At 44.4% G+C, this 18,763-nt stretch overlaps 1 protein-coding gene across 1 annotated transcript in view; it reads right to left on the bottom strand.

Annotated features, from left to right (window-relative positions):
- Positions 1-18,763, bottom strand: part of LOC307072440 (large neutral amino acids transporter small subunit 4-like) — a 31,336-nt gene that overhangs the window by 10,648 nt on the left and 1,925 nt on the right. Inside the window, exons 3-9 of the mRNA XM_079731743.1 lie at positions 13,990-14,197; positions 13,674-13,729; positions 13,400-13,476; positions 5,767-5,859; positions 5,419-5,552; positions 4,243-4,469; positions 1,463-1,606 (exon numbers count right to left, since the gene is read on the bottom strand). Of these exons, the coding sequence (XP_079587869.1) occupies positions 1,463-1,606; positions 4,243-4,469; positions 5,419-5,552; positions 5,767-5,859; positions 13,400-13,476; positions 13,674-13,729; positions 13,990-14,197 (939 nt within the window). The remainder of the gene's footprint in view (positions 1-1,462; positions 1,607-4,242; positions 4,470-5,418; positions 5,553-5,766; positions 5,860-13,399; positions 13,477-13,673; positions 13,730-13,989; positions 14,198-18,763) is intronic.

Below are 18,763 nucleotides of genomic sequence, written 5' to 3'. Positions count from 1 at the left end.
GTGCCCTACGCACGCTCACAAGATACGTATCCAGCCCAGAACTGTGAATGTCGAAACATGGATCAAATGTCCGAAAAGGACGGGGCGGGATCTTTTCCAGCGGCGAACAGAAGCTGATTGTGGAGGTCTATGAGGAGTACAAGCATAGAGGGAACACCATAACCGTTAATAAAAACAGGGATGCCGCCTGGCAAAAAAATCCCTGATCTGTTGAATGCGTAAGTAGTATTAAGCTTAACATATTTTAATAGAATATTGACCATGGTTTTGTAATCAAGAAGATAGTGTCGAGGTAATGTGTCTGACTTGTACCCGGTCGTCCGGGGTTCAATCCCCACGCAATTAGTAATTTAGGAAGGATTACTGGAGAAATCAAAGAACTTTTCATGCCATTAATTTTCCATTTCTTTGAAGAGATAGGCCTAGTTAATGCAGACAGAGTTTTTTTTTCTAAATTGACTAACCATAGTATTTATCTCAACGGAAGTGGTCTCTGCTGCTTGCCTTAACACCTGAGCACCCACATCAATTGGCTCTATGTCTATAAAAGGGCATGCCACTCTTGCAGATGTTTGTTTGCTGTAACAGGAACAGTTATATTTGGATTCTGGGGAAATTTAACATTTATTATAGAAAAGTAAATTGTTAGGCCTGCTTTCTCTGACATGAAGGGAATTACAAAAACAAGCCCATGCCAAGAATTCTATGACATTCTCTGGATGCGAACTCGGGCCTCCGGCACAAAAGCGCCAGTGCTAGACCACTCACCCAACTGATGGTTCCCAAAATGCGGTAGAATACATCGATTTGTATGAAAATGTGTTGAGAAAATATCCACGATAACATGCATTATTTTATTTGCAATCATTTAATCTTAGACAATATCTTAGACGAAAACATAGACTGTTTGTACTTCATATATCTAAACTAGAAGAATTGTGGTCTTTCACTTGACAAAATCTTGAGGACTAGGCTTGCCGGATCCTTCTGATGGTACACTTGTTTCCGACAGATGGACTTCTCTGAAACACCGCTCAAGTAAGCCTGACAGATAGCCTGCCACCGACCAGGCTAGTTTGGTCAGATAAATTGCCATGGTTACTTAGCGGAGATTCCCTTAAGTCAGGTTAATGGAAGGGAACTCAAACTGAAAGTAGCGAGGCTATGCGAAATAAACGCGGCATTGCGTTTAGCTTAGTTGATGAAATACCCCTCAAGTTCCTTTTGGGCTCAGACGCATGCACACACCCGCACACACCCACACACAGACACAAAAACATACTGGTGTGTGTGTGTGCACACACACACACAAACGCACAGTCAAGCACGCATGCACACACAAACACACACACACACACACACAAACACATAAACATACACACACACATATATAAACACACACACACACAGACACACACACACACATACACACACACACACAAATAAACATGTATACACACACCTGTGCTGAGGTCTCCTTCGGTGAGGGACTCTAGGATGGTGTTCATCGCTCCCATGTAGAAGATGAGACGGAGCTGCGTCACACACATGGTGATGAGGCTGAGCATGAAGATTGGGCTCAACACACTCTTCATGAAGGACTGAGCTGGGGGGCAGGGGAGGAAGAGGAAGTATTTTTTGAACAAGCTGCAGAACTTTAGTTAAGATGTCTATGAATGAACAAATTAATGAAGATTTATATTTTGGATTTTATTTTCCTTGACTGAAATGTAGTATTTTTGGTTTCCCCTTCCACCTGTCACTTCACTAACAGCCCCTTCCCTGGGGACACAGGTGGCTTTTGGAGTCAAAACCGCGTTCACCTCTTCATAATAGCACATTATTCATATATTTTCTTTCTGCTTGTTCCAAAGCAGCGTTTATATGATGGAAAGTCTGGCTCAGGGAGCCATCGCAGGAGAGGAGGATTCCCGGTCCCCGTGTGTGTGGCATGGTAACGGGCCCCACAGTGTGTAGCCCAGGGGTCGGCAGGTTGATCATTAATCTGCCTTTGGGATATAAACGGCATCTGGACTTAACGTTTGGTAAACATGTGGGCCGGTGGCACCGGTCGAAGACACCGCAGTTGGGGGGGAGGACGTCCACAGTGTCCGATCTCCTCGTGGCTGACCCGGCACACTGGGACTTATTTTGCATTCCAAAGTGGTACACCGTAGCTATGCCAACAGGATTTCAGACGCACCCCCTCAGCCACCTTCCACCACCTACACACCTTGTGACGCAGGCCACAGGGACGCCTCCACGAAGAATTTGGTTTTGTAATTGAAAGACTGGATGTGTTAAATAATTCATGCATCTTTAAAAGGCAGCTGTGTTCAACTGGGGAGGGAATTCATGCACACACACCTGAGCTTTCAGGTGTTTCAGTATCACAAAGAAAATACCCAAAAGGGGAACTTCATTACAGTCTTCAAAGCACAATTCATGAGTACATGATGCCTGTGTGTGTGTGTGTGTGTGTGTGTGTGTGTGTGTGTGAGTGTGTGTGTGTGTGTGTGTGTATGTGTGTGTGTGTGTGTGTGTGTGTTTGTGTGGGTGTGAACTAGCACATGTGTGTATGTGTGTGTGTTTGTCTTCGTGTGTGTGTGTGTGTGTGTGTGTGTGTTAACTAGCGCATGTGTGTATTTGTGTGTGTGTGTGTGTGTGTGTGTGTGTGTGTGTGTGTGTGTGTGTGTGTGTGTGTTTAGGGCTGGAAGCCTGGGGGTGGAGGCCTGGGGATGGAGGACTGCAGCATCAGTGGGAACTGGAATAAAGGGGAATTATCAACAGGGGCATTACTTGGCTTGTTGGTGTCTAATGATGTCCAGAGACACTGCCAAAGGTGGAGCTGGCAATGACACCCTAACCCGGACTGACCGCATCCCTCACAAAATCAACCACAAGCTACTGAGGAATCATTGAGAGAGATGCCCTAACCCCTAGCTGCTCTAAAATGCCTGTACCGCATTTTCTTTCAGACGCAGGATTGGTAGAATTGGGTTGAATGTTTAAAATGTCCATACAACTGGCACTCTGTAGCATAAGCCGTGTCTTATTATGCATCTTGGCCCACAACAAGTACCGCCCTATGCTGGCGTGAGGCCATGAAAAAGTTGTGAAAACAGAACACTGTGTAACAGAACACGGTGTGGACCTGGGGGCTTGCCGGCACTCAGCGAGGAGGAGTGTGGTACAACTTTGTATTATTCATTGCACTGAATTGAGATTGTTTAGACTACTGGAAAACCCAAGGCCATCATAGCTTTTTCCTTCTAGGGGACCCACGGCCTATCAGGGGTCAGTACCGTGGCTAGGGGACCAACGTCCCATCAGGGGTCAGTACCTTGGCTAGGGGATCCACGTCCTATCAGGTGTCAGTACCTTGGCTAGGGGACCCAAGTCCTATCAGGGGTCAGTACCTTGGCTAGGGGACCCTCAACCTATCAAGGGTCAGTACCTTGGCTAGGGGACCCACAGCCTATCAGGGGTCAGTACCTTGGCTAGGGGACACACGTCCTATCAGGGGTCAGTGCCTTGGCTAGAGGACCCACGTCCTATCAGGATTCAGTACCTTGGCTAGGGGACCCACGTCCTATCCGGGGGAGGTACCTGTCACCTGTCAGCTGATGGTTGAGTGAGGGTCTGTGAGTAGAGGGAGATCATGCAGATTCAAGCTTTAGTAGCTTAAGTATCTTTGATGCCTTATTTGAAAGCGTCATCTATCAAGAAATTAATTTAGAGGCTTTGAATGATCGTTACTTGTCTTCCCCGTTTTTTTGTCACTTAAAAAGTGATGCCAATGTTTATTCTTCACAAGGTTATCTTTTAATTGCAAATTCTCTTGTAAATTAGTTATATGGGCTTAACATCATGACGGCATCAGTTACTATGTTTTATCACGCGAACACAAATCACTGAAAATGGCGTAGATGTTTTTCTTTTAAATCTTTGCGTTGAAATCTGCAGAATTCGGGAACAGCGTCAGCTTAGTTCATGAAATTGTGATAAAAGCCCCGGCTTTAGTTACTATGAAAATATGGTATCTGAATTCAAAAGCTAAATGACAACCGTAGTAAACAGTAACAAATGCTACCCTTGCTGCATGACAAGAACATATGAACTCTGATCGTATGTGGAAGGGATCATTCAGCCAGCTCTGGACAGGTTTCAGCACTGAGTCTGATGGCTCAAAACCAACATGAACACATCCAATCCATGGCTCTGGATGTGTTGAAGACTTACTCTCCTCCTTAGCCTGGCCCTTGACCTCCAGGTCGACGGTGGAGAGGCAGAGCTTGCTGGCCTCCTGTGAGCTCAGGTCCCGGGGCTGCTGCTGCTGACCACTGTGGTGGTGCTGCTTCATGGAGTTGCCCACACTCAGGCGCCGGCCCACCGTGGTCACCTGACGGTAGAACTGCTTGCCAGTGATCTTGTGGTCGAATCCCAGCCAGCTGAACTTTATCTTCACCCTGGAGCAGAAGGTCAAAGATCAGATGTCAAGTTCTTCCTTTTCTGTTTTTAACCAATCCAATAATTGGTCCATGAATGGATATCCTTGGGTTTTAGATGATGTAACAGCATGAGAGATGTGCCCATAGCAAAGTACACAGTACCTTATCTCACAGTGGGAGATAATGTTGTTTTGTGGCTTTATATGTCACTCCTAGTTTGTTTGGTAATGTATTTACATGAACAGAGCCAGTGAGCCAGGGAGAGCGGAAAGAGAACAGTGAACAGGGGTGGGGGTCAGAGGTTAAATCTGAGGGATAGAGGAGGAAGAACCAGAGCTCAACATGAATAACAACCAATCCCAGCTGATCTTCTCTTTCACCGTCTTTCCTGTCATTAAGGCTGCCATGGGGTACGTGTGTGTGTGTGTGTGTGTGTGTGTGTGTGTGTGTGTGTGTGTGTGTGTGTGTGTGTGTGTGTGTGAAGACCCTGTGACTGAGCATTCCTGCTGAAGTTACGTCATGACTTTCCATTCTGCATTACGACTAAATCCTAGTTTAGAAAGATCTCTCTCTCTCTCTCAGTCTCATGTCACTCATAACATGTGTGCATGTGTGTTGATATGTGTTTGAGTGTGTGTGTGTGTGAGAGTGTGTGTGTGTGTGTGTGTGTGTGTGCATGTTAGTGTGTATGCACCTGTCTGTATGTGTGCATGTGCATGTGTGCTCATGTGTGTGCGCGCGCGTGTGTGTGTGTATGTGTGTGTGTGTGTGTGTGTGCATATGTGTGTGAGTGTGTGTGTATTCATGTTACTGTGAATGCGTATGTGTGTGTGTGTGTGTGTGTGCGTGTTTATGTGTGTGTGTGTGTGTGTGTGTGTGTGTGTGCATTTGTGTTTATGTGTGTAAGTGTATGTGTGTGTACGTGTGTGTGTATTTTAGTGTGCGTGCGTGTTTGTGTGTGTCTCACGTGTAGTCCATGTCCTCGGGGCCGGGGAAGGGCTCCAGGGGCCAGTTCAGGAGGCAGTTCAGGAAGACCAGCCCGGCACAGCACGCCCACACCAGCAGGATGGTGATGAAGGTGGCCCCCAGGTCGTAGATCACCTGTAACGCACGAGAGACATAGTCATTAGAGGACCAATAGAGTCTTTAGAGGATCAATAGAGTCATTAGAGGATCAATAGGGTCCCTTCAGCCTCACACAGGAGTTAGAGGCACCAGCCTAGAGGCTGGCAGGACGTGAGTGACATGTGACTGACAGCTCGAGTGAAGCAAAGAGACAGACAGACAGACAGACAGACAGACAGAGAGCTGTCACCTTGATGCCAGGGAAGGTGACGGCGGAGGAGGCGTAGGAGCCAATCATCAGGGCGATGAAGGTGGAACGCAGGTCTCCAAACATGCTGGGCAGCTGCACAACAGAAAGCGGTTTGAGCACAAATGAATGATCTAATTTTCCCAGCAACCCATTGTGGCGCAGTAGGGTCAGAGTGGGGAAATTCTATGATCAAAAACATTTTAACAAATACCATGTTGATAAATGATGGGGAATATGTACGACGGAGCTTAGTTTGGTACTTACTGGTATAATGCAAATTGACTGAAGGTCATTTGAGAGTTCAGAATATAAATGTATGATGCCCTTTCATCTCCACACAAAGATCCTTCTGAATGTTCTCCTTTCTCTGCAGGCAAATTGTCAAACTAGTCTGGAAACAATCACACAATGCAAACTCTTTGTTTTAAAATATAACCAAAGAAAGATTCATTCATTTCAGTTCATGTGTCCTTCTGTTTTCTGTTCCAGTTGAAGGTTGATGGGGAGCCCTTCATCTTAGTCCTGTCTCTATGTCTGAAATAACAACTATTGCAAAAAGTAATACTCATTTGCACTGTAGATGTTTATGGCTGTTGCAAGTGGACACTACAGTGTAAGGTCAGTTTCAGGATGTTTATAAAGTCGACAGTCATCAATCGGACACAAGCGGAATAGACACCCTCTGGAAGCCATGAGCACACACTGTTCTTGTCCTGAGCTAAAAACTCTAAACAAGAGCCAACAAAGTCCCTTCATTGTATACTGCTAAAGGTCAACCCTGGCTGACAACAGTCGCAGTCGAAAGAAGGAAAGAAAGATAGAAAGGAGGAAGGAATGAATAATGGCTACAGGGTGGAGAAGATCCCAAAATGTTTCCCAAAAGGGACACATTAAGCTGGGTTATAAATAGTGCAACTCCCAGGAATCCTCCCTCATCATCATCTTCATCATTATCTTCATCAACATGCGTATTGTTGTGTGGGGGGGGCTACTGAGAGCATTGACACTTTCAGTTATTGGGACAAAGGTGGTCTGACAGCCAGCAGGGGGGCTACAGCAGGACTGTGCACACACAGAAGAGGCCCCTGCAGTCCAATTGGTTCCCATTTGTTTGCCTGGAACTAAAGTGGGCTCTGCTTGGCTGCTGTCGAACTGATTGGCTTATTAGACCAATCAGTGGTTCCCAGGTGAGTTCAGAACCATTCGGCCAGGTGAGATCAGAGGAGAGGAGATTAGTGGAGGAGGGAAAGGAGAGTGGAGAGGAGATAAAAAGAAAATGTTTGTGGTCACAAACCCAATGTAATTTATCCTACGCTCACACATTTGCAGTGACTTACGTAGACTCAACAGGTTTGGGGTGTGAGCAATGTGTTTCAACACTGGGATGAAGGAAATACCCGTTGGCCCAGCGGGCTGAGAGGAAGGGAGGAGGAGAGTTGAGAGGACAGATTAGGAGAGGAAAGGAAAGGAAAGGAGGGGCGCTTATGTTTTCATTCCTAGAAAGTTGTCTTAACTGATTTTTCTTTAAAATGTGTAAAACTGTGTTTTCTTCTAACCTCATAAGTCGCTAATCACTACAGGAATGTGTTTTTCAGGGTGTGGTTTTGTTTGTTGTTGTCTGTGTGAGCCTGGATGCGTGTGTGTGTGGGTAGGTTTGGGGGCTTGGGGGGGGGCTTTGTTTTGTTATGCAGACCAAAACCAAATGTTATTTATTGTCAGAGGTCAGTGCAGTGGTGCCAAAGAACATAGTGTCTAATTTTAATGGCTTTAGTGTTCACCAAGATAAGACATCATTGAATGTGAGGGTTAGAATAGTATAGTATAGTATAGTATAGTATAGTATAGTATAGTATAGTATTAGGGCTGTCCCCTGAAAGTCGATGATTCGAATCATCAGTCGGGAAACCCCACAGTCGACTCAGAGAATCTGAGTCGACTGCGGGGTTTCCCGCCGTCTTCCTTTATTTTTATTGTTATTATTATTTTTTTCATCAGTGAGTGGTGTGCATTAATAGCTCTAATGATAATAATAAAGAGAAGCTTTATTTAGACACTGTCCCTGTCACTGTGGCGATTGATTCATTGTAAATTTGTTTGACAAAATCTTGCAGAGGGAAGCGGCTGTCTCCCCTTACATTATTGCTACATTTTCTCTAGGAGCGCAGTCAGTGTGGCGACACAGCACTGTGTATTCTTTCGGGCTCAATAAATGCAATCAGATCGTGACATGGGGCTCATATAGTGGATTCTCCACTAGCCTATACATGAGCCCCGTGTTCATTATCGGACCGCATTATGGGCAGGAGCCTAATTAAAACCCAACAGGAATAAGTTGGCTACAATTCCGACGAGTTTGATTGACAAAAAACTGTTCAGGTGAGAACGTAATGAGCGCAACGCGCAAGCATATGCAAAAGGCCTATAGCCTACCAAAACAGAGTGTTAATAGACAGAAAACTCATTTTTTAAACCACCAAAAGACCTGCCCCGCACGGCCGCCGAATAGTCGAATCTCTGGACTGAAAAGGCAGATCTGATTAGACTCAGAAAATTCTGAGTCGACAGCCCTATATAGTATAGTATAGTATAGTATAGTATAGTATAGTATAGTATAGTATAGTATAGTACATAAAGTATAGTGGATTTATACGCGCCTCTGTAGATTAAAAAGGAGATCCCTATCCTCTCTGGCTGATGGATATCAACAGTATGTTTTCTGTTCCATCCTGCCAGGTCGGATTCTGCAATACTTCCTCCTTCAACTAATGTATGAAATGTTACCAATCCACACTTGGATGAAGATAGGGTCGCTCACTTAATAAATGTACAATACCAAGTCAATTAACCCAACAAGTTATAAGTGGGATGCCGTGTGTCCACCATTTCTTTAAAAAACAACAACAATGTATTTCACCATGATGCAACAACTACAGCGCTTGATTGTTCGATGTCTTTAGGGTTAAAAGACACCTGCTCTGTTCAGCACACTGAAAACAACATGACTTCCACCTACAGATAAGTGCAGATGAAAAGAGGAGAACCACTGAGAAGAGAGAGAGAGAGAGAGAGAGAGAGAGAGAGAGAGAGAGAGAGAGAGATATTCAGAGAGACAGAGAGAGAAATAGGCAGAGACAGAGACAGAGAAAAAGAGAGAGAGACAGAGAGAGAGAGACAGAGAGAGAGATATGCAGAGAGACAGAGAGAGAAATAGGCAGAGAGAGAGAGAGAGAGAGAGAGAGAGAGAGGCTGACATAGATGGGATTGTAAAAATGTCCCTACTCTGAATGACTCAGAATTAAAAACAGGAGAAAGGATGAACAATGGAACTGATTTCAGAGGCAAACAGAGAGAAATGAAAGAGGGAAGAGGGATAGCAGGAGCCCAAAGAGTAAAAACACATGGAGGAAACTTGCTGATAACTGGAGAACTGGTTCTGACTGGTCGGTTCCCTCGCTCTCATTCTGTCTCTCCCTTATGCTCCTACCATTCCAACTGGCACATTCACTATTCCCATCATTGACCACTAATTTGACGATTAAGAGATACCCCCTACACACACACACACACACACACACACACACACACACACACACACACACACACACACACACACACCTCTACCTCTCTTTCTTTTGGTCTTTCTCAATCACCATTTTCTCTCCATTCTAATCTCTTTTAGTCTTGCTCTTCGGTCTTTCTGAACACTCATCCCTTTATCTGTCCTTCTCTTATGGGGTCAGAACAGCCTCATTAATAATGAATGCACAGAGAAGGATTTACAATTGTATTTTGTGATTTATATATAAATTACTCTCTTCTCACAAATATATTTTCAATGCACACACACATGGATATCGGTATGTATAAATGTAAAATAAATCCATAAACAAAAATAAGTTTCACAAACACATTTCTGATCCACACACAAATGTGTCTTGTTTTAAATAAATGTAATATAAATCCATAAATATATGAATTAAAAAATATTTGCAATTTTCATCAAAATGTATTTGGATGTTGTTACATTTATATACAAACTGTTGAACTTGTATTTACAAGCTGCTTTTCAATTGTGAACTTCCAAAAATCCACATATAAATACAGACCAGTTCACACACAAATGCAAACAAGTTCACAAATGAAAAGCAAATTGTTCTGACGTTCTCTTTTGTTATTATACATAATATTTGTAACAGTGTAATGCTTTGGCAACACTTTGTTCACAATAGTCATGCCAATAAAGCTTTTTGAATTGAATTGAATTGAGAGAGAGAGAAAGAGAGAGAGAGAGAGAGAGAGAGAGAGAGAGAGAGAGAGAGAGAGAGAGAGAGAGAGACAGAGAGACAGAGAGACAGAGAGAGAGAGAGAGAGAGAGAGAGAGAGAAGGAGAGAGAGAGATATCCTAAAATAGTATGTTTACTTCTTTAGCAGCCTGAGTCAAAGACATTCAGGGAAGGATGGGAAGCGGAAATACACACACACACACACACTCTCTTTTTTTGTAATGATCGTACATACATGGTCCCCTTGCACAATGAAGTGGGTTACGGCGGTGTTAACTACACAGTTATTAAAACTCTGATGAGACAAGTTGCCAAACTCACTGTCAATCTGAAGAGGTTAGTGGTACAACACACAGACACAGACACACGCACACACACGCACACACACACACACACACACACACACACACGCATACATGCACACACACACAAACACACACACACATATGCCGCTGGTTTCCTCCGCACGTGAGTCAGGGGGAGAAGGCAGACTGGGAAGGTAATGTACAGACTAGTTCTTGGAGTTCTGGAAGGGGGGCAGAGTGAGGGGGGGAGGACATGAGAAGGGAAAACAACATGCCGCTGACTAGACGCTGGGGGAGGGGAGCGGGAACCAGCTGACAACTTCTGTGTGTATGTGCCCTTGTAAGTCGCTGCAGACTAGTACAGGGTGTGGTGCAGGGACGGACTGGCCATCGGGCATACCGTTTTTCTTCCAGAGGTCCAACATGCTATTTGGGCCGATAGTCCCGACACTTTTTTTTTTATATGTCAGTCTGACCGGCCCATAAAACCAGTGGTCCGATTGACACTGGGCCGGCCCAATCACAATAATGGGTTTTCTCACTGATGTGCATCTGCCCTAACATACTTTAGTCTATGTTTCCTCAAACCGCTAGTATAACCAACTCTAAAGAAAATATTGAAGTCGACATTTATGTTTACATACCCGTGATTTTAGGTATGCTATTTGGTCATGGTGAGAGTCAAAATCTAAAAAAAGAAAATCTGTGAGATGAAATCCCGAAAACAATCTTGAAAAGGAATACATTTGTGACTTTTTTTTTTATCTATGTTCTTGCTTTTCGTATTTAATCAAATAAAGTAATGATATGGTACCCAAATGCATGATGGGTACCATATCTGCGCCGTAGCCAACAATTGATGATATGGCCAATCATTGGCCATGTTGTCAATTGAGAGTGAACGAGCACACGCACATTGTCAATGACTTTGCTGAATTTCAGATGTGGTTGAATGCCTTTTCAATAAAACCGCAATGAACAGTTAATGTTAGGCCTGTATACATGTTAGGTTGCAAAATCGCATTTTGACTTTTCCTCAAACTACCAACATTTTGAACACAAAATATAAAGGCTAGAGTATAAATTATAAAAGGAAAAAAATATATATATATATATATAACAGTTTAAGGGTTATTATATTATGCCCCAGCCAGGCCTTCTAATCTGTTTGTTTATAATTTGTCCATATCCATACATTCTTAGAACTTCTGATCTCTTAAAACTAATTTGTTAAACTTTTTTTTTGGACTAGCCTACTATACGCCTATATTTCAGATGTGGTTCCATAGTGTGTATGTGGCTTTATTTAGTTGGAATCTTTGTAATATATGTTTATAGTTTAGCCTAACCCAGCCACTTAAGGGGGCAAGCCAGTTCAACTAGGTGCCGGTCTGAAGCCTGGATTAATGGGGAGGGTTGGCATCAGGAAGTAAACTCTAGTAATGAGAACAGCCTATGTGCACCTGAAAGTGAGAAAGAATACTGATGATGAATTTAATGTAGGCCTACAGTGTTGCACTCCATTCTTCTCACTGGCATAGGCCGCAGACAGCTAGTGTGTGTGCGTGTGCGTGTGCATGTGTGTGTGTGTGTGTGTGTGTGTGTGTGTGTGTGTGTGTGACCCATTTCTGCCCCAGGGCCCTTCGTAACGTTGTTCCGCCACTGATAGGTACACTTTTTTGAAGTATTTAATCAGTCCACTCTCACTGATTCCCGTTAACTCATTGCATGGCTTAAGGTACGTGGTTTTAAAGAGTTGCACAGTTGGTATACACATTCAAGAGACCGAAAAGACAGAAAAGGTGTGCATTATCGAATGTGTTGGGCCGGTATGGTCCACAATGCCTAGGACGATTTTTTGTCCCATTCTGCCCCTTGTATGGCGGAAGGGGAGCACATAAAAACATTATAGGCTTCTCCCACTAGAGAGAGAGAGAGTGCGAGGGAGACACCAGGGAGAGAGAGAGTCAGACACCAGGGAGAGAGAGAGAGAGCGAGGGAGACACCAGGGAGAGAGAGAGAGAGACATGCAGGGAGAGAGAGAGAGAGAGGCAGACACCAGGGAGAGAGCAGTGTGTGACTCATATCACTACAGTCCTCCAGGCTCTTTTGGTTTCCAGGGAGTTCAAAACCGGACACCAGATAGTGGAAATAGGGGTATGGTGGCTCTCAGAATGAGGCAGTGAGCACTAGCTCGGGCGCAGACCACTCTATGCCATGGGAGCTGAGCTGTTGGATCACTCTTATGTCTGTAATGTTTCACCCTGACCATGGCCGTGTAGCGGACCCAACAATCACCATCAGACATCACAATATGTTCAGACATTCAAACCGTGGATCACAATATGCTCTTTGCGCCAATGAATTAATCATCAGGAGGGTCTTTTTTTTTTAGTAACCAGAGCATGGAGCAAAACTGAATAATACGTCATTAGTGTTGGCCTCTCTCTCTTTCAACTCTCTCTTTCTGTCCCTTTATCATTTGGGCCTAACTCCCCCTCTCACTCTTTCTCAACTCTCTCTCTCTGTCTCTCGCTCCCGTTGAGCAATTTCTCTGTAGTGATGAAATCATCCTGGGGCTGAGGCTGTCCCACCCAGTACTCCCCTCATCTCTTTCTACAACAAACTCCCTCTCCCTCCCTCTCAGCCTTCTCTTGTCTCTGTGATTTCTGTCACACTTGTTTTACATTAACGATGAACAGCCAAATGAACCGGCTTACCAAATGGAAAGAAAACATTCCAGAGACCTCAACCATCATTTACCTTACACCTCAACCATCATTTACCTTACACCATCATTACACATATTTCTGCATAACTCTGGTTACTGCAGCATATTGCTGCTTCTTAATCATTTTTAATGTTTTTTTAACGGTGTATGTGTAATATTCTTATGTATTTATGTATATGCAAAGTGAAGCCAAGGCACTTGTCCACCTTGTGTGGACAATACAGTCGTATCATACTTTATTTTATTAACAGGGAACCATGGGATTTGGAGTTGTTAAACACCAGTGACATATATGTTCACAGGACAGAACTCACGGTCAACGAAGTGAAGGTCATACACATGCCCCCGAAACCGTTCATTGCCAGGGCGAAGAAGATGAGGATGGAGAGATCTGACACAAGGGAAGAAAGAGAGGTCAGAGGTGACAGACAAGCAGCTAACTCAGGTTTGCTTTCCACATTGACACTATTAATGGTCAATAGTCACCACGTCGCTTCATGTTATTACGTTATTACACAGCCTCGCTCAGAAGGGGAAGAGCCCATAGAGATGATGTATGTTAACGTATTGCAGTGCAGAGATACATACTGGTCGGGTCGCTGGCTCCATAGGCGATGAGGAGGCAGGAGAAGGCAAAGCAGGCACTGAAAAACATTAAACAAGAGAAAGGATCAATAATAAATAATAAATAACAATAAATAATCCCAAAGATTGCATATACCAACAGCGTCAGGGGACAGAGACTATATTCCTTCATGCTCTTTTGCATTTTGTTTTTGCACATCGGAAAGAAAGCGATGCCAAACAATGGCAAGAAGCTGGGTGGTGTGTTATTATATGTGTACTGGCCGAGTCAATTGAATTGCCCGATCACTGTAGGGCTGTGAACCCAATGGCCAATCACCTGCCAAGCAGCCTTAGCTTCCTGGGCCCATATTTGTCCATGACGATGCCCAGGGGCAGGGTGATGGCGGAAAGCAGGAAGGAACCCACTGTGAAGGCCAGGTTCAGCATCTCATCCTGCTGCTTGCAGATGGGCCAGCCCTTCACCTCCAGGAACTCCTCCTCCACCTCTGATTGGTTCTGAGAGAGGTTGTAGCTGGAGTCGTTGCCTAGGAAACAGGAAAAGCATTAGTCATCATAGCGAGTATAAAGAAAAAAAGAGAATAAAGATGTACGTTGAAAAGGCTTGAACAAATGAACGAATGTTGAATCCGGTGTCAGGGATACCAAATGACCCTGATATATATATATATATATATATATATATGATTACCACAAAACGGGACGTAAGCACTAGAGAAGCACACACACACCCCCAAAATCTCAGCCCCCAGGCTTTTTAGAGGAAACCCCAGATAAAGAAAAACAAGTGGTTTTACTGCCTCCTGTGAGAGAGAGAGAGAGAGAGAGAGAGAGAGAGAGAGAGAGAGAAAAAGAGAGAGAAAGATAGAGAGAGAGAGAGAGAGAGAGAGAGAGAGAGTAGGGTGTGTAGTTATTTTTACGCACTGCTGGGAACAGTAAATGCGCCAGTTGAAAAGAGAGGAGAACAAGGAACAAAAAGAGGCGGAGAGAGAGAGATTAGGAGTGAGGCAAGGCATCATCAACTGAATGTTGTTTTGCACTTGAGCCTTTAGGACACACACAACAGCGTCTCCCTCTTTCTTGTGAAATCAGGATGTTGATGAGAAGAGGACGGCCAGAGGAGAAAGAGTGGTAGTCAGCATGTGCCAAGGTTTTTGTTGGACTGGAGTTTTTTTTTGTTTTGGAATATGGCATCATCAAAAGCAGAAAAGATGAAGTCACACAAACATCACTGATTAATGAAGAAGTCCTTCTAGTTCAACATGTACATTTCTTTTACTGTACATTCACTATTCACCGTATTAATTGTTTGAATTCAAATTTCAGCCAATGAAATCCTTCCAAACCATTTTCTAGGAAGACACTCTTCCATTTCTAGTGGCACTCCACTAGTTTGTGGAAGGTGAGGTGTTTGTGCGTGTGCGTGTGTGTGTGTGTGTGTGTGCGCGTGTGTGTGTATGTGTGTGTGTGTGTTTGTGTGTGTGTGTGTGTATGTGTGCGTGTGTGTGTGTGTGTGTGTGTGTGTGTGGGTGTGTGTGTGTGCGTGTGCATGTGTGTTTCGCATCCAGAGTATGTTGGTTCCACACACGGTGCCGACTGCTCTTGCTTTTTGGCAAACAGAAGGTAACATAGACTGTTCCAGCGAAGGTTCATTCAGCTGACTCATTAACAGCTGCTAAGATCAGACCTGGGTCAGTGACCACACACACAAACAGACCAATTTAATTTGAATATATTGTGTTAATCTTCTAATTGAACCAACATTAGGAAGGGGTTACACCAGCTGAGTTTTATAAAACTCCTTTTGTTTGCTTTATTTTACCCTTGTAAATGCATTATTTTCCCCTTCTGCATACCTCCAGCCCACCTATTGTTTGCTTTGTCAATCGCGCACTGTTTGAGGTCAAACACAGTCCCTGCTGTGAGGCCTAGAGGACTAGTTAATGAGGAACCCAGGCTGTCCATGGCTTTACTTCCATGACAACAGTTGTAGTGACGATGATGGGGAGGATTAAGAATTGTATATAGATTTAGATTGTAGCTGGAACTAACTTGAAGGTGTACCATGAACTGATCATTGACTCTTACCAAGGAGAAAAAATAGCAATACCAGACTTGCCAAACTGATCTGGAAACAGCTTAGAATCCACAATGACCAATGATTGAATAAGTAGGCCTTTACAATATAATTCCTACTTCCATTCTGGTTGGTTATTTATTCAAAATACTTATTGTCGAATATGTATTGAATATGTATGCTGTTAATAATGATGAGCAGTCTATTATTTGTATTCAAGTCTGTTCTACTCAGCTACTATTACATTAACATTTAGGGCATTTAGCAGACGCTTTTATCCAAAGCGACTTACAATAAGTGCATTTGTTACAATAAGTACATTTGTCATAAGAAGTGAAACAATATATCGCTGTCGGTACAGTAAAGACGTTCATAGAATCAAGTGCAAGTATTACAATCGCTAGGCTAACCCATTCCCCGTGTAAAGCAGCGATAGCAGCTACTGTAGATGCTACACAATTAAGTACCTTGAATAAGTGCAAAGTTAACTCTGTTGGGTAAGCTAACCACCAGCCCCATAGCTACTTCCTCACAGCTTTGATTTTTACAAACACACAGGAATGTAACAACATTCACCATGAAGTTTTGAAGGACCTGGTGATACGTGGGGATCCAGACTGTACTGGATGATGGATGTCTGAGCAGCTCTCAGAACCCTCATCTCAACAAACAACCACGAAACAACAACCTCCTTCGACACACAAAGACATCGTATGTCTTCAAGATATATGATCTGGTGGTTTATGGTGGCCCGCATCCTACCAGCAGAATGCCAGCCTTATGACTAGTCTGCCCTGTTTGTCAACACAAACATGCTGAGAGCTGAACTGGTCTCTGGGAGTGTGTGTGTCGACAGGGAGGAGTGAATCGGTTTAAGAAGTGGATGACTCAGCGGTAATGCAGGGATGCAAAATAATTGACGTCCATCTCAATGACTTGATAAAAGGGCATCCAGCAAAATGTGACCTAGATAGTGTGTGTGTTGGAGGATTGCTAGGGATGGCAGGTTTAATGAGACAGATTAAACATAAGCCCAGCGAGCGGCATTGTCCTTGTGCGGTGTCATCCTTAGGGTCGATGTGTCGGATTAATGACGAGCTTAGCGGATACTGAGAAAACATGGAAATAGGGTTTCCTTCAAGTCCAGATACACACAGACGGAAAGGCACACAAACACACACACACACACACACAGACACACACACACACACACACACAAACATGCATGCACACACACACACACTCACACAAACATGAACACACACAAACAAACATGAACATACACACAAACACACACACACTCATGCAAAGATGCACACAAACAAACACACACTCACACGCACACACACACACACACACAAACATGAACATACACACACACACGCATCCACACAAACACACACACACACACACACAAATGAACACATGCACACATGAACACACATGCACACACGCACACAAAAACACACACACAAACACGCACACACACAAACAAACGCATGCACACACACGACACAAAGCATGTTCAGTCCTTTTTTTGCATTTGAAAGTGGAAATTGGCAGGGCCTATTCTCTACGCCCCTTGGCCCAGCCCCGCCCCACCAAGCCCTCTAGAGATGGGTTAAAGGTCCCATGGCATGAAAATCTCACTTTACGAGGTTTTCTAACATAAATATGAGTTCCCCTAGCCTGCCTATTGTCCCCCAGTGGCTAAAACTTGCATTCGTTGTAAAAGGAGCACTAGGTGTTCTGCTCGCCTTTGAAAAAATGGAGGCTCAAGCGCGCTGATTTGGAATGTGGTCCCATATGTCGTCGTAAAGGCTCTTAAGCTCCTCCCCTTTCTCTGCCTTGCCCGCCCAGAGAATTTGGCCCGCCAATGAGACACGACCGTGCGAGCGCCACGTGTGTGATTACACACACTGTAATGCAAGTGTTTGCTATGCGTGTTATGGCGCATAACACGTCGGTTCTTTGACGTCTCTTGTATTTCCACAACGAGACTGTAGTTGGGGTTATCTCAGCCATGGTTGAGAAGGAATTGGGGGAAAGGAACTTTGGCTTTGACTCCCTGAAGTAGGCCTACATGAACTGCGACATGCTGCCTTCCGCCGGTTGCCGTGAGGCACCACCGCCGCGAAGCACCACCGCCCTGTCTCCCGCTTGAGCCCCGCGTTCCGCTGCCGAGGGACCTCTGCGCTGCAGGAGGCGGTGGTGCCTAAGCACTGACTACTGCCGAGGCGGTGGTCCATCAGCAGCGAGGCTCCGGCGGGAGACAACCATGGTCAACAATCGCAGGCAACAATCCCTTTCTCCTCCATGTCGTGGTTCAGTCTACTTCAGCTTGACGTGGACGTGGAAGAACCAGAGACATCGGAGAACCCAACGCGGTCGTTTGAGATTCATAATATCGTCTGGTGGCTCAGACAGCTTTTGGCCGTGATAATATATATATTATATGATATAGATATCTACGTATGATATCATATTATTGAGATATAGAGTTCCAGGACTCCCATGTATTCTAGAATATTTACAGAACAAGGCTAAAGGCTGTGTGCGCCTCGCCATTGAGATACATCCACTGTAAACAGAGCGCTTGGTACCGTGACTGCAAGCTGCTCAGGGCCACACCCCCACCCTCCTACTTGACCCGCCTCTCTCCTCCTCATTTGCATTTAAGCTGCAGACACCGAAACGGCGCATTTGGGGAAAGCTCAATGTGCGGCTGGCTTGTAGTTGCTGTAATTCTGCACCACGGCTAAATTTCGGGAAAATACTGTGTTTGGGGCCTACTAATATCTATATTAAAACATCCATAAAGTAGCATGCCATGGGACCTTTAACCCTAAATGAATGGGCCCCGGGGGTGGGGGTTGTTATGAAAAGTCTCTGCGCAGCCATGTCATGTTACTGTGCAGGACAGACCCTGTCCCACTATAAAATATGCCCCCCCAGATCCAAGACGCCAACTTGCGTGTCATTGATGAGAGGCTTTTCTATCGCCTCCCCTTACACC

Source organism: Pollachius pollachius, assembly GCF_949987615.1.
Source record: "Pollachius pollachius genome assembly, chromosome: 3".
Taxonomy (NCBI): Eukaryota; Metazoa; Chordata; class Actinopteri; order Gadiformes; family Gadidae; genus Pollachius; species Pollachius pollachius.
The sequence above is the reverse complement of the archived record's forward strand: the minus strand, read 5'-3'. Positions and strand labels throughout refer to the sequence as shown.